Source organism: Adelges cooleyi, unplaced genomic scaffold (genome assembly GCF_023614345.1).
Source record: "Adelges cooleyi isolate 19-005CV unplaced genomic scaffold, UGA_ACOO_1.1 ACOO_flye_CR_arks_rails_tigmint_CR_PRNA_30, whole genome shotgun sequence".
In the NCBI taxonomy this organism is placed as follows: domain Eukaryota; kingdom Metazoa; phylum Arthropoda; class Insecta; order Hemiptera; family Adelgidae; genus Adelges; species Adelges cooleyi.
This window is the reverse complement of record NW_026095971.1, coordinates 15,021,393-15,039,076: the sequence shown is the minus strand read 5'-3', so window position 1 is coordinate 15,039,076 and position 17,684 is coordinate 15,021,393. Positions and strand designations below refer to the sequence as shown.

Genomic DNA, 17,684 nt, shown 5'->3' with positions numbered 1-17,684 from the left:
ACTAGTAGTTGACTATTTAATGATAACAATTATTTTGTATTCGTAACAATTGTGTCATTTAGATAAAGACTAAACATTTAATAAAAACTCGAATCTTACCAATATAAAATACTAGTTAACATAATTTAAAACTTTTTACATATCACACACACACACACACACACACAGTACAACTTGTTGAGTGTCGAGGGAATTAAATAATTAAAATTGAAAATAATATAAAACAAAACGATACAATAAATATTAAAATAATATATCAGAATAAGCTTGTAGTCATTTTTGATTTCGAAACAAAACAATTTTTTATTCATGTTCATCATACTCTATCTATCTTTTTGAAATATATATTTTATTTTCCCTTTTAAACTCTCCTCTACGGATCCACATAATTAGGAATTATATAAGGTATGCACCATAGATTGGTCGAGTTAAAAATTATCAAGTTGCCACACGTTATTATTAAATAATAAAAACTAAATAGTTAATTAATGATTATTAATATATAATTTAATTAAAAATTTAGTCAGCCTTTAGGTAGTCGGTAGAAGAATGCAACTCAAATTGATTTCAAGACAATAGGGTGATATTGTTATGTTATTTTATGAAAACTATTTAGAACTAGCCAAGTCACTTGTAACACCACCTATTCTTCCAACAACTTGCCCCATTTTTATTTTCTGTCCAACCTCGACGTCAAACAAAAAGTCTTTAGGTGCTTCGAACAACAGCACTACAGTCGAACCCATTCGAAATTCTCCTACTTCTTGTCCCTTAGACCACTGAGTCTCTAGTGAACGGTCATGTTGATTGAAATCTCTACGGCGGCAGCGCACATTAGTTTGCAAACCCTATAAACAACAGCAAAAATTTCAATAACATATACCATAATTGTTTTAAATGTATTATATTTTACCTTATCAGAATATACACGAATAGATCCTACATTTGTGGCACCTACAGCTGTCATTGAAAAGAAACCGTGCTTCCATTCTCCAACATACACCGCTCTTTCGTTTAATACAAACAGATCTGGTAAAAACTTTGCAACTTTTGGATTTACACTTAATAACTCGCCTTAAGAAAATAGATTGTGTTTTACATTAATTTGTTAAAAAAAAAATCATATATTTACTAATGAATTGCATATCATTGTTATACCTTGGAAATGTCTTCGGAATTTGACTGTCCACTGAACTGGAGAGTGAAACCGATGATAATCTCCGGGAGCCAAATAGATGACCATCTGATATAAATCATTATTAGGATTACGTAAAAGCTTGGATTTATACTCATTCCAGTGAGGATCAAACGTTTCACATTCATCGTCATCATTTTTTTCCTTCCGTTCAACCGATATCGTTTTTTCTGATGTTGAATCAGATAAAACGACGTCCTGTTTTTTAAATGACAAGCTAAAGAAGCTAACTCCTTGGTAAAGGAAATTGAATATAAAGTTGATGCAGTACATATGCATAGTGAGTAGACCGTAATGATAAAACAAAAAGGTGGAGTTGATGGACCAGCCACCACCACTGTAATTGTTCGATGTCGTATCTCGTTTCATCAGATCGGCTTTTACAGTATTATTTGTCACTAGTGGCGAAGTTTCTAATTTTAAGGAGCTCATATCTTCCAGCCAAGTTGGGGTACCTAAAAATGACTTGATAGTATAAGTAACACCTTTGACTTGTTCTACTTGACAAGAAGTCACCCGACCAGCCGTTACAATAGTACCATCCGCTGGAGAAACCTGAAATTGGCAAATTTGGTTTGATAAAATATTTGTATGCAAATATTTATCAAACGTATTTTTACCACTGGTTGATCGTGGCTAATAGGTCTGGCTCCATCTTTAAGTCTTCTAGCGAAAAATTCTGCCAAACTCTTGTAAGATTCCATCGGTAGTTCTACTTCCTCCACGCTAACCCCAAATAGTTTGGAATACGCAGTAAATAGCCAATAACGCAATGGTCGAGGAATGTAAAAATCAGCAATATAGCCCCAAAATCGGGACATTGCTCTTAATGGAATAGCTTTGTAGAATGACAACTAAAATAAAACAAAATTATTATATGTTAAAAGTACTAAAAAGTTTACATCTTTAGAAAAACCTTTAACATAAAAACATAACTCACAGACAGAAAATACTAAAGTCAAATGCTTAAATATATCATTCCCAACGTGACATTTAAAATTTTTTATTATGCAAAGTAAGATTGTATGTATTATATGATAAATAAACAAAACTAGTTAACTCTCAAATGTAAATTGTTTAGTAGGTTCATTAATTTTATTTTATGCATATTAACGACGTTTATTTGAGTTGACTATAATAATAATAATAATAACTTATACAGCTGGGAAAATGTGTCACAGATGAAGTAATGAAGTAAAAAGTTCCAACTCGTATGAACGCACTTGTAATGAACCAGATATAACAATCATGTTGATGGCTGTTTACGCTTTACAGATATTTAAATGAAACAATTTGAATTACAATTTATTTAAAAATTTTATATTTATAAAGGGAAAACAAAAAAATTAGGTTTAATCAAATCCTAATTTATCATAGTAAAATCAAGTAATTTATTTTTCTTTAATAGAAAATATTTTTTTGTTCGCGTGGCGGTTTACTATTGGAATAAAAACGTGGTTTTTTTTAGAAAAAAACCAGTGTAGAAAACAGAGAAAGAATTTAATATTATAATGCTACTAATTATAAAACGCTTCCTAAATAAGTAGAAATTGTATGTTTAGTAAGACCCTGTTAAAAAGTAGTTCCCATAATTTGAAAAAATACTTAAACTACATAAATAACATACACGTCATTATCAAAATTTTTTTTATCTTCATTTGGTTCAATGTCACAACGTCAGATGTTTATGCGTGTGCAAGTGTGTGGATTGTGATTACAGTACAATAATGTAATACTAATATTAATGTGCGTGCACTGTGCACGTTAATACGCGCAAAAGTTTTGAAAACTTTTTTAGAAAAGGTTTTGCTGAATATTATTTAACGTAATGCAAACAGCAATTCGTTTATTCAATACAAATATCGTTGAGCTGAATGAATATGGGTTATGACCACTGACCAGAAGAGTTTCTTCTGGTGTTTACTTAAGTCGTAGGAAAAATGTAATATCCAGGGGAAGGGGATTATATTATTATTCTCAGGGTGGTAGTCTTGGTAATTAAACAATTTTTTCTGAGGCGACCAATTAAGTTTAGAAAATTAATTATTAAAAATCAGCTCTATATGTTTTAACTTATAAATAACATCTAAGAAGTATATATTATCTACGATCTACAATTGTATATATTGCTATATTTACTAACTATTCAATTATTTAAAAATTACGATATAATTTATTTTACATTTTATAAATGGCTTAGGGTTGCAGTTAGGGCATTTTTTTTATGATTAGCAAGCAAGGGGTAGAGCCTTGTGGATGTCATTCACATTAAAAAATTCTGATAAAAAAAATGGTAGATGGACAGCGCGTCCCTTTTTTTCTAATACTTTTTTATTAAACTTTAGGGTTTTTACGATGACAATAAATGTGTGGTGTTCAGGCAAAAACGGATATCAAAATTATGTTTCTTTTGGTTAAAATTTGTGATAAGAAAAGTTTTCCACTTCCCTACAGATTAAAAATACATAGATAAGCCAGGCCATACACATTTTTGGACGCAAATCTATACTGACCATGATTCGTTGCGTCCATTGTGTTATAATTGCCGTACTTCATATGCCAGTAGACTATACAGTAACTATGTATGTTCAATCCACAAATTTCCCAACGTCAATTACGAATTACGAATATGCTAGTTCTGTTCGTTATGTATATTTGCACTTAAGCTACAGTTTAACATTAGTGAAAAGTAAAGTTATAGGCTAATAAGTTTAAAGTTAAATACTAATTTAGACAAAAGAAAATAAATATATCTAATTTCAACTTATCCCCTTTTGCACGAATACTACAAAATTGCGAACATTGAATTGTTAATTTAAATTAAAAAAAATAAACATAAAAATATTTCCAGACATAACGAGGCGTCTAATATTCGCGCATAAGTTTCACATTTTTATCCCAAAACCATTCCTGCACTTTTCATTTTATCAAACTATCAATTGACCTTTGGCGGCTGCCCGGAAGGCTAAAGATGATATGAATTACATAACGATAATAATATGTTGAAATTCTGAAACCCTGTCCACGCATCAGCAACATTTTCGGGAACTTTGATGTCGAATGGCCTTTTTTTGATATTTACTGCTATTAAAACGGAGCCTGGTACAAATGTCGCGTGTGTGACATAATTTTGATGGAAATGTCGTTTAGGCGTGGACAAGGCTTTTTGTATTGTAGGTGCTCGAGAATGGGTTTACCCTGAGATTTTGGGTGTACACCGGTTGTTGGTCGCCGTCCTGCTGTTGTTTATTCAACCGGCGCCATTGCAACACGGCCAGCAACGTCAACCCCACGCCTGTTGGTATGGGGTATATGAGGTTCGACCAACTCCACCATCGCGAATTTTTCGTCGCGGCCTCCTTGATTCCCGAATCGCCTGGTTCTCCGGTGGCGGTAGTACCTGGGGAATACAAAACAAACAAGACCAAATATATAAATATACCTAGTAATAATAACAAATACTCTAAACGTTGGATATTGTTTTTTCCTCGGCCGATTACAGGATAAAATAATTAATTTTATACATACATGCATACATAATCCCAAACGTATGAACTACAATATTATAAAACAAAAACCCCACACGTAATTATCCAACGTTGTAAAATGTATTCTCTATCCAAGTATAATTATTTTCGATTCCTCAATTATAATTTTCGAAGGGAGGGAAAAAATATTAATCAACGTAACGTGCGAGAGAAAAACAATAAAATAAAGATAAAAAAAAAAGATATACATTATGTATGTACACACATGCGTTTAGAAAATATTGCGAAAACAGTATGTCGGCCAGACCGCAACAGTATGTTAGCAGAACCCACGGTTCGTCCATGACGCGCGTCCGCGTGCAAATGCGTTTAAACAACAACACAATGTAATAATACTGCCAAGTAAATGTGTGTGTATGTATGGTCTATAATAATGTTATAATGGAGCGTGAAAAAAATTTGATGTGAGCGAACCAGCGCCGACCGAGTGTTTGCCCGTGCGATGGCGTGATGGCTAAAAGGTTTAGAGCAAATCAGTCGGCGCGACGCGTGTAACCTTAATCATTAAACTCACACAAAACGAATCTCGCTCGTGTTTAACCATCGAATGTTGAGTATGAATTTTCGCAGCAATTTTGTTTTAATTTAATTACTATCAATATCCGACAACACGGACGACGGCTTTCTTCGGTCATAAGACACTATACGCAATTACTCTCTTCATATTGCGACATAATCAATACACATTACATACTGTTAACTAATAATAATAATATTTTTATTATTATTATTATATAAACCCGGCAACGATTATATCGAATAGGTCGTACTTTACGAGTGAAAAGAGTGAATACGTTACATTTATATAATATTATATATGTATTTGCAGTATACTTTTTTTTATTATTAGAACGGTGGTCCGTGTGTTGCCTCTACAATATTTTTTTATTTTCACCGCGTTCTAATTGATTAAATCGACCTTTGACGACCTGGCAAAAATTTGCGAACCCAGCTTAGAACGTTGTACTTAAATACACGCACAGATAAATATAAAATGCAAATATATTTTTTCCAATAACCAGTTATCTTATCACACTTTTTACATATATACATACATAATACATATTAATAAACCCTGTAATGTATAGCGGTAACATAAACGGATAAGGAAATCCGAAATTCCACAAAAATATAAAATACAGACGGCGAGGATTGAAACATGGACTAAGGCAACGGTTAGTTCGATAAACAATCACCGGGTATATTTATTACAATCAACAACCGTTTTTAATTATTAAACTGTTTTCATTAATTTACCGTATTATTTTTAACTCATAGAATTGTTTTTTTTTGTCGAAAAATGGCAAAATAGCCGTCGATTGTAACCTTGTCGGAAACGTTTATACGGAAAAATACGTGAACGGTCCGTTAAAATTGTGTGATCCATTGTCAGATAATTTCCGATTAAAATACAAAATATAAGCTACCCAACAAACTAATTAAATTTAAGTGATAAATTTCTAGTAATATTATCATAATTTGTCTTAGCCATATTATAACTTCACGGCTTTAAAAGGCGTATTGACTGAAATGCCCAGTTGTTGACCGAAAACGGATATCTCCCTGGACATGGTTTTATTAAAATAACTCTCAACGGTAGGCAACGAAACATTATGCATTTTAATGCAGGAAATTCGTTCGATACCATAAAATAAATGTCATAATTATTAATTTAGCATAAAGCGATTTAAAAAAAACAATACTATGCTTCTCAGTTCTTTTAATCTGTAAAACTAAAACTTAGATGGAGGAGTAGATCCCGTAATAAGTTCCTTTGTCTAACTATTGCTATCCCCGTAATACGTCATATACTAATAAATATTCATACATATTTACATGTAAAAGTATACCCATAGTCAAATTAAACGATAATTACTCTATACATTTTCGGTTAACGCCATTATATTATTATAATATATGCATATACACTTATCAATAAAACCGACATAAAAACGTTCACGGCAGCGCTGCATTATCAACATTTTACTACAATGCACACCTGATGTAAAAGGAAAATTAATTGCCGCATAGCAAAGTTAACAAAATAATTAACCATTAAGCGTTTAATATAATAATCATCAAATACGGTACTGATAACTACTGCAAACAACTGTATTCAGTTGGCAAAAAATTATAATAATAGTTTACTGTACAACACGTCGAAACCAAGGTCAATAATTAATTTTATTTAGATCATGGGAGATTTTACAAGATTTCTGCTTTACAAGATTTTATCTTCTTTGCAAGTTAAAAAAACCTATATAGAATATCCCAAATTTGTAAAATCTATTACAAAACCATAGGCAGCCCCCCTCCTGAGTTTTCACCTGGGGGCGCCCTTGGCTATGACAACTATTTTTTTAGCAGCACTATAACAAAACTTTTTAAATTATAAATGTCACAATATAATGTCCATATTCCAGAACAAATAATTAAGTTTAAAAACGGCATTAATGATTTTTTTCTATCTGAAAGATAAGGTTGAATTAGGGTTGCCAACCGTCCTTCTTTGGGCAGGACAGTCCTACATTTGTATGATTTGTCCTATGTCCAACAAAGCTTTAAATTTTTTGTAGGACAATCCTATACGACAGTTATGTCCTTATTATACTTTAGGGTAAAGTCTATCAAAAATTAAAAAAAATACTTATTTATATTTCGTTATTATTATATTTAATTTTATCAATTATTTAGCTTAACCACTTATATCAGATTTGTTAAATTTTTTTATTCCAATTCTGTATCCGATGTATATAAGTGTATATTTAAGATTTTATTAGAGTGGCGAACATCCAATTGCTATACATTTATAAATACTTAAAAATTTAGTAACTGTTCATTTACACGATATATAATAGTCGAAGTTAAATCCTCCGAGTCAAAAGTATAAATAAGATTCAATAAAGGTGATATAAATAAAATGTATACGATTATTTACTAAAAGTATACATATATTCTATTCATTATATTATATTCTGTTGGTTTAAGGCCGGATTTGTTATTCGGATCCAGTTCCCTATAATCCCTGAAATACATTTTTTTAAATAAGTATACTCAATAGAAAGAATAATATAACTCAAAGACTTTATAACTTCAAGTGTCTCAGCCCAGAAAACATCTAGAAATCACTAAGAAATATGAAAAATATAATTATTCCTCCCTTTTGACCCCTTGGACATACATGGAAAAATATTGTCCTACATTACACAATTTGAAAGTTGGCAATCCTAGGTTGAATAGTTTTTTTTAACCATTAGACTGATCGAGCTTTGCGAAATATTACCGATAACACATTTTTAATTGTGTACAGATTGTTATCACGAATTTAATAATGAAGATATTTGAACTCTAAACTTCGGTTACTCGATCTATAGCCGGCTTTAAAATTATAACCGACAAATCAATTACAAAATTATACTATGTTCAATATGAACTTGCGTATACTTACAATAAGTATATAAAAAAACAATTGGTGGACAGTTCACAATCATTAAAATAAAACGTTACGCGTCAATAATAACGTTTATTAGTTCAATTTACTTTAAAAGATATTTTTTATAATTTTATCAAATTCCTAATATATTTCTGTGGCTTGAAGCAAGAAGGGCCAATGTCACTTTTTTTATTTTCTATTAGGCTCTATGTTAATTTTTTTATCAAACTCTTCATGAGTAATTCATTGTTTGGCCTCAGAGTGTGATTTTTTCTCAGTATATAAAGAATGATTCAATTTTTACAATTAGCGGACTAACTCGTTTACGCACAAAATTGACATTGGTCCTTCTTGCTCCAAGCCACAGATTTATAAACTAACATATTTATAATATTCCATTATACGCATAAAACCAATTTCAGTTAAAATAATTAAGAAATTTTACACTTACACTTATAACTTATAATTATAAAAGTAATATTGTGTCAGCGACAGAGGTGGAAAACCTATGGTGGTTTTAATAAAAATTCATGTTTTTCACAATGTCAACATATAATTAAAAAATGTTTATAAATCAACGAGGTTAACTTGGATAGTATATTAAATCAATTTCGGATCAAATATTGTTGACTATTTTTGGGACTTCGATGTTTCTGATCAGTGAAATAAGCAAAACTTATATGTTTAATATAATATATTAAACAAAAAAGATTTAAAAATCATTCGTGTAAGTAAATAAATAATAATAAATATTGTATATTATGTAACATTAAATAACAAATAATATAAATACATTTATTCTGAAGTAGTTTTAATTAGGGGTTTGGAATTAATTTTTAAATGTATCTGTTACTCTATTTTATATTTCTGATGCGGAAAGCGAAAAAACCTTTGCAGAAAAGTTGATTCCGTAACAAACGCCAAAACATCAATTAAGAACCAAAGTATCAATTTCTTATTATAAGCATCCATAATTGAACCATCGAGAGCAACAATGGTGTAAGTCACGAAAGTTCAAAGCTGAGAAACGAAAGGTAAAAATAGAAATGATGTTTACTTTTTTTCGAGAACTTAAAAGTTCTTTTCCACATCTTGCGGAAAATAAGCAAATCAGGACTAGCATCACTTTCGCAGGCAATATAAGGTAGAATTATCGCCTGGCGGTGTTATTTCAGATCGTGTGAACATGTGACTTACACTACTTTTCCTCTTGCCGCGTCGGCTCAATTGTACCTTAGAGTCTCTAGGATTAGGATATAGGTCAAAACATCACATCGAAATATATAAGTATAAATCGATCACAGGAAATGAGACCTCTTGTCGGCCGATTACAAAGTCACATAGCTTAGTCATTTTCTTAGCTATAAAGATTAATCAGATTTCAAGTTATTTAAAAATCAATCAAGATTTAGAAAATAGCATTAATTTGATTTTGGAAAATGCTGAGAAGGTGGTCCTTTTAATATATCTTTCGAAGTCAATGGTTTTAATAGCATTATTTCCAAAAACCTGATTTCATTATCAGTAATACCACGTTACTTATACGGACATTTAAAATACTTTGTTATATTATAAACCCTAATATCATATAGATAGTGAGATTTCGGTAGCCAACTACTCGTTTCTTAAACTGATATAACATAAGGGTTAACGAATAAGACATGAAAAGCTCGAGAAGGATATAAAATAAATTATTTTTTTAAATTACTTAATAATTATGTATTAAAAAAGGAATGGGTCTTAAAATGTCCTCGCTATCTCTGATAAAAATGAGTAAATCAAAATATTGGGTTAGGTATATTGCATAATACCTACATAATACCATTTTTACATAAATATAGTCTAATGATTTACATTTCATAATTGGCGAAGAGATTACAGTTAGTATAGTTGTACTACGATAAACTGGTATGGTTTTTATTAAAATGCTGATATACCAGTCAACTATGGTCTACTAAGTCTGCGTTTTATCACATACCGGTAGCGGGTAGTGTCAGCTGTAGCTGTTGCATACAATTAAACTCTATTAACGACGCGCAAACCGTTAGGCGTTTGCTTGAAAATAAAAAAATATCCTTCGTACACGATTTAATTTATAATGGCAACGCTTAGATACACCTTCTATGTAATAACAAAAATATTAGAGACATGAGTAATAGAGTATTAAAAAAAATGGTACAAATATTAATAATATATTTAAAACCACTAGTAAAACAATAAAATAATTATTACAGTCTGGAAATTGGAATATTGCTATAATAACGGTTAACATTTAGGTAATATATATATAAATACACAATATGAGTAAGTATTACTGTATAAAAATCAGATATGATTATTTTTTTGTAGTTTAAATATTTTAGTTTAACTCAAATTAAACCTCCCAGAAGTTTAATTTTTTTTTAAATAAACCTAAATATGAATATGTGTACTGTAAAATAATATACTAATTATTCCAATGGTGCCAGATTACGAAATGCAGGATTATAAAAATGAAAAATATTCGTAAAGTCCCAATACATACTTGTATAGAATTTCATGTTATACATAAAACAAACAAAGTAATAGATTTTTTCATTATTATTATAATTTTTTTTATTTCGTTAATTGAATTGAATAAATAACTCGAATTATTCCCTGTTTTGAATTTTGAATAATTCATTTTATGAATAAACAAGCGTATTTTTAAATTGTGTTCGTTGATAAATAATCGCACATCCCTGATGGCACCCACAGGGAGGGGGGCAGGAGGACAACTCCCTCTCTAGCTTCTCTGCAAGTTAAATAAATGTATATCTAGTGTATATAGCATGTTTTTTTTCAAAAATATGTCTTAAAGAAAAAGATGATGCCTTTTAAAATGGTAAAATGTTCAGTTTAATAGATAAGGTTTCCGAGTAGTAATCTCCAAATTTCAAAAATCCTAATTTTTAAAATGAGAGTTTTAATATAACACATTTTCGGCGTTAAAATTTAATATTTTTTTTAAGCTGAATACGAAATTGGTGGCCAATGCGTCCTGTTAACTCTCCTTTAGAAAAAAAGGTTGACCAAATCTTAATCGCTCCTTTTCCAATAAAGTAATTTTTATCAACAATCGGAAATCATAACAATTAATACAAAAAAAAATTACATTTAAACATTTAAATGCTAATGACAACCAGAAAATAAATGAATTCAATAAGTATTTTATTTCTTGACAAATGTATTCAACAGGCAATACAAATACATCAAATCATTTTTTTTATCAAATTAAATTCAAATGTAATTTATTAGTTAATACATAATACATGCTAATTTACCAAGAAAAAAAATTATTTTCGTGCAACTGTGAGTCGTTGTACTAAGGTACTTACTGATAAATGTCACGATTATAAGTACAAACAACATGATATAAACTCTCTTATTTTCAGCCGTTTAGTTTTAAATTGTTAATAGAATAATTTTAATAAAACAAAGTCTATTTAAAAGATGGATAAGTGCAATGTAATCATTCTTTATGTCTGATCATTCGATCGCGTGACTATTAATCGTAAGCCAATTGGAAACGATGATTGTTTCTCATCATAATACAAACCTTTTGTATCGAACGAGTCGTATAACAAAAATTAAAGATCAGACAATACTATAAGAAGAATATAAACAACAATACTCGCATCTAGAACTTCAAAAAATTTTCAATTTTTAAATAATAATTCATTAGTTAAAAATGTTAGTAATATGATGCTTAAAAATAAAAATTACGAAATTTACACGCGATTTTTACTTTTACAAATTTTACTCAGAAATGTTATGTTAATTTAACAGAAAATATTTTGAGACACGTTGCACATTCAATAAACACACAAATACAAGTATTATAACATAAATGGTGTCATAGATGGAGGCAGAAAAATATGTTCAGTGTTCATACAAAATAGGTAGAAATAGTATTTATATATTACTAAATCGACCCAAAAGTCCAGAGTTGGCATGTTGCAGCAAACCCTACATGCTAAGCCAATGGTTATTCTATATACAATTAAAAGGTTTATAAATAATAATGCAAATATTTATTAGATTTTTACATATATACTTATAATGTATAATATATAATATATATATAGCATTACTTACATTTTTACTTTGTGTATCGATAAATAAATAGAAATAATTTTCTGTTAATTAAAAAATAATACTTCATATAATTTTAAGTTAACTGTAGAAATTATTAATTTGCCATTTTTTAATTATAATAAAATAACATCTGGCATCATGTAAAACAAAAAATTTGATGAAATTATTAATTTTCTTTGCTTTTACCAATCACGTCATTCCTCTTCTTACCTCTTTTCGTCACAATCATATTATTTATTAATTATAATTATCCATCATAATTTTAATTATAATTTTTTAAACATCTAACATCTAGCTCTGTTTATTTAAGATACTTATAAAAACAATATTTAAAATTTTGTCTTAATAGAAATAGAGCATAATAGTCACCTTTTTTCTAGAAGTTGCTTAATGAAATAATAATTTACTTTTATATACTATTTAACAGACCACTGCAATAATTTCAATACCAAAATAAGGTTCGAATGAAGTTCCCAGCAAATTTTACACTAGACTCTCAAATTTTTTTTTTTATGTGTAAAATTTATTAATAAAAGTATTTAGAAAAACTGTTTAAGAAAACATTACACCTCATATCTATTAAACAGTTAGGTATAGGCACTTTTTTGCAAAATCTTAATTTAATGGTTAAATTGTGATGTGTAAATTTGCGTAAATTTCTTGACAACTTTTTAAAAAAAAATTTCATCCTAACATAGCTACGCAGAATGCATTTTACTTAGTCCATAGTGGGTCTAGAGCAAAAACACTTATTATAAATTCGAAAGATAACAAGATTTCGGATACAATGTCATATCCGATTAAGATATAATAATGTAAAAAAATTATAGTTATAATTTAAATAATTATTAATTTGATTTAATTCCTATGAAAAAAGGGGCCATTATGTACAGGGTCCTTATTGTTTTAAAGTCGCAACTGGAAATCAAAGTATCCACAAGCAACAAAAATCTCGACAGTATTTATGCATCACATGACTTTTAAAAAAACCTGTACTACAAGTAAATAAATGCTGAAGATAACCTAACCTGTATTCTCAAAAACATTTATCACTCGTAATACATAATAACATCAAACAAATGAATCATTGATTATATGCTAATAAATAATTATGTACGATACATAGGTATCCGAGAATTCCCAATATTAGAAAGTTTTTATTTCAAATATATTTACTATTAACGTAATAACATCCATTTCTTGAATTCTCATTTCCTACAACCTACACACTGTGGATAAAACCCTCTACAAACAAAAATCAGTAATCAAATGGACATTGGCTACTTAAGGCTTGAGGCATTTTACCGCCATTATTTGTTTAAACTGTATATTTTTTAAATTATGTATATTATAATTTATAATATATCATTCCTACCATTTTCCATAATAATGGGGGTTTCAATTAGAATTTCTAATAAATAAGTATAATATCTAATTGTAAGAAAAATTAGGAATGTAAAAATTATACTCATTTATCACTTTAACTTTCTTATCTGTTCTATAGATACTATGCAGCCACTAGAAACCCGCACACCATAATGATTAGCATATACAGTTTTAATTGTACTTGTGTATAAACATAAGAATTTCTTATAAATAGTACTGGAGTTAAAAACAAATCATTTTATCTAATTTTTGTGTATCAAACATTTTAAATGTTTATATTAAATGTTAATACAAAAATAACCTAACATAAAGCTTTTAAACTTTAAAATATGTAAACTTTTTGTTTTTTATCGGAACTATATTCCTAATATTCTCTATATTGTTGTATTAGTTATTACCACTAATTCAATATGGAAAATGTTGCTAAAGACGATAGGGTTGTCACAACATATTAAACCTTAGGAATAAGTGATATTTATTGTTATTTAAGAAACATAGATCTCTAAATAATCTGGGCTATTATTGATAAAATAACAGTTTATTTAGCTTTAGAAATTATTTTTAGAGTTTAAGTTTAGACATAACAGCATACAATGTGGCAAATGCCCATTTTAGACCAAGGCATTTATAAATTATAAGCTTTTAACTGAAATATTTAATTGGACCTGGGCTCGACTAGCTTAAACTGTGACAAAATTATTGTTAAGAAAATTAAATTATTAAATATAAAAAAAGCCTTGTTGATTTGAATCGCTATAGAGGACTAAAAAATTATATGTATTACTCACTTGATTGAATGGATGAATTCACCATACTTGCCATACAATCAATTTACCTTATTATTCTCGTCATGATAAAGTTAATAGATGATATTATGGTAAACTAAACAATCTTTAATAAATCTTAACTAGAAGAGATAACATTCTGCCAATATTACAATAGTGCAATAATTTAAATTGTATGTTATTATGTATAAATCGTTACACTCAATATAATTGCAAAAGCCAACAACGTTTTAATTACTAACCATATTTTTTCCTGGGCGACCTTTGACATATGATGGTGCGCAGTGTAGTCGGGTGGTTCAAAAGCCTCTTTGAGTTTTTCAGGCTTCTCCTTAACATGCTAATATTGACGATTCACAAAATATGAATATAAATGATAAGATATTATCGTTATTACTAAAACTCAATTAAAAATGCACGGGACCACCACACTTCATCAAAACACATATCGAAAAGTAATTTAACACACCACCTTATATTTTACCAAATACTGAAACCATTTACCATTAAGGATTGTATAATCGTAATCAATTAAACAGATAAAGCTAAAACAACAAAAAAATGTTTTATCAATCAGGTGTTTAACAATACCGCAACCGTGGTAGAAGCTAAGAGAATAAAATTATTGCCAAAGAGTTTAAAAATTGGAGCTGTCATTGGCCGCCATAGACTTATACTACTAGACGGAGCATCCGGGCGAGATGCGGGTGGGTTGGGAACGAGCTCGGCTATTGTCGTATATACATACACAATCACATGTCATGTACGTATATACGAACTCAAATGCGCGTGAGCAGTAGACCTGGTGACGTCATCAGGTCTAGCCGTCAGTGCAGGCACGTCGGTTCGCTGGAACTACATGCATGCTCCATCTAGTCTATGTTGGTCGTAGAAATTAGAAACTGATAGGTAATCCATGATGAGTGCAGATCCATGCAAATGTATAAAACATCATTTAATTCTTAATAGATAACAATATTAATTTTACCAACTTATTTAACATATTTTAATCATTTTACCATAACATTATTTGTATGATGCGTTAATAGCGCTTGTTATAGATATCTGTTCCTTCACCCGCTATAATCTATATTATATTTCTACTTCCTTTCGCTAGTACACATTCACTAGCACATCTTCATTCGAAAAAGTAAAAAATGTGCAATAATTAACACAATATATTAATGATATTCAGTTTATTTTAAAATACAAGTTTTGACGCAAAATTAAAAATGTATAATTTTTTACTGATATTACAATTTTTATTATTTTATTTTTATTTCCGAAAACAACTGAATCGATTTCTTTTATTTATACATACGTTCTTACATTAATAATAATTAAATTTATTAAAATATTGTTATTTTATTTTGTGTTTGGGTCTGTTAAAGAATAATATTATGATTTTAAAATGTTAGAAACAATAGCATGGCGGCCTGATAACGATTAAAGATATCCCTGAGATACTTCGATTTACATCCCCTTCTAAACCTACATTTTCCTCCCTTCTTCATCACCATGATTATAGAAGTGGGGCCTCCCTAAGGTTATCTTCCATGGGAACTCTCCCCGTGGCACGACTTTGAACTTACGAACAAAAAAGCACTAAAATTTTAATTTTTATTACAAATATGATATACTTGATAAATTTGATGGAATTTTTCCTTAATTTCGAAGGGAAAGCGTGAAATTATTAGTCTATTATTATTATTAGTACCTTTTTAGTACCTTATAAAGTATCGTAGGTAAGTGGTACCCCAACTTTTATTTCAAAAACTTGTTCAAATAACTTTTTTTTATAACTTATGAATGGAACTATTATTTTAAAGTTTTCATATAAATAGCTTCCATTAGGCTTAGATTTTTTTTATTCGTGTTGATATGGAAGAATATATTGATAAACTTAAAATGAGACCCTGAAAAATTGATGCTGTGTTTAATTTAAAAATTGCAGGACTATTGTTATAGTTTATACTTTATATTAAGAGGACGACACACCGGCCATTTCTAAGGAGTAAAGTATAGGCAATTTTTCGAAAAACCTTAATTTAGAGTTTGAACTTTAATGTATACTTATTATAGGATTAATACAGTATTGAGGACACTTTGTTGATTGCCATTTTTTTTGTCAGACTATCACAGTAATTTCTATAGGATAAAATACAATTTTTTTGCCATCAAAACTGCTTTGCGCGGATTAATTTTTCTCAGGCTTCATATATAGTTAAGAAAAGAAATTCATACATATTATTTATGACAAAATTATCTGTGTTCTATTATCCGTATTTTTTTCGATATACCTAATACAAACAACGCTATATCATTTTTAAAAAAGTCCTTTCTTAATTAATTAATTATTCATTAACTGGTTGAAATATTAAAAAAAGGGCGATGGTAGAACACAGATAATGTTGTTGTTTATATTATGTAAAAATTTGTTTTCTTAGTTTTGATTATAGCCTTTGTAAAATGAATCCGCACAAGCCGGGTTTTTTGAAGAAAATAATGGGTGTGTGCAGTGTGATGACCTCTAACTAATATTAGTTTTCAGTGCTATCTCGGCTTGGTGTGGACTCCGAATAATACAATTTACAAAAAAACATTGTAAATCTTCGTTTTTTTTTTTGTTTTCTTAAAGAGCTTCAAACTCTGTGTTTTAATGGTACCTGCATAGCCTAAGAAGGCTTTAGTTTTAAATATAAAAATAATAATAAACAAAAAATATTAAACCGCTAATGATTTAGTTAATCGAGATTTAAACATCTAAATAGTATTTGTATATTGTAAATCAATCCCCTCCTTTCTTATTGTGATTAAATTTTGATTATTTATTTTAAATCTCAATGAAGATAATTTTTAAAAATACATTATAGTAGAAATATAAAGATATAAACAATGAGGTATAAAATCGAACTAGTGTGGTCCTAATAGTCTATGGAATTATATTATCTCTTTCCCGTTCATGATAAATTTCTAAATATGCCACTGTACATTGAATATGATATATTAATTGACTTAATAGGCTTAAACATATTATTTATATTGTATATAATAGTGATGGGAATCTAAAAAACCGGCTTTTCAAAATAAAATAAAAATGCTATTTAAATTTTAAGCCCATTAAAAACTTTATAATTTATAAACATTAAATATTTTTATAGTATGAAGTGTAGGTATCTAAGCAAAATGTTCTAATAAAAATTTTTAAAAAAAACGCTCCA

At 29.0% G+C, this 17,684-nt stretch overlaps 1 protein-coding gene across 5 annotated transcripts; it reads right to left on the bottom strand.

Annotated features, from left to right (window-relative positions):
* Positions 1-485: 485 nt before the first annotated feature.
* Positions 486-14,979, bottom strand: LOC126837890 (phosphatidylserine decarboxylase proenzyme, mitochondrial). Of its 5 annotated transcripts, none has more exons than XM_050571857.1 (6): positions 14,706-14,979; positions 4,393-4,595; positions 1,816-2,049; positions 1,159-1,750; positions 914-1,074; positions 486-848 (listed from the first exon to the last, which is right to left on the bottom strand). In XM_050571857.1, exons 1-6 carry the CDS (start codon positions 14,800-14,802, stop codon positions 609-611), a joined length of 1,527 nt encoding a protein of 508 aa, XP_050427814.1. In that variant the 5' UTR covers positions 14,803-14,979; the 3' UTR covers positions 486-608. The 5 variants fall into 5 exon arrangements, with proteins under 5 accessions (XP_050427814.1, XP_050427816.1, XP_050427817.1 ...); XM_050571859.1 differs by lacking the exon at positions 14,706-14,979 and adding an exon at positions 14,467-14,598; XM_050571860.1 differs by lacking the exon at positions 14,706-14,979 and adding an exon at positions 11,533-11,581.
* Positions 14,980-17,684: the final 2,705 nt, after the last annotated feature.

Coding starts and splice junctions, on each gene's coding strand:
- LOC126837890 (XM_050571857.1), bottom strand. CDS start 14,802: ATGTTAAGGAGAAGCCTGAAAAACTCAAAGAGGCTTTTGAACCACCCG. Junction 1,751..1,815: donor TTAGCCACGATCAACCAGTG/GTAAAAATACGT, acceptor TGCCAATTTCAG/GTTTCTCCAGCGGATGGTAC. Junction 1,075..1,158: donor ATTCCGAAGACATTTCCAAG/GTATAACAATGA, acceptor TATTTTCTTAAG/GCGAGTTATTAAGTGTAAAT.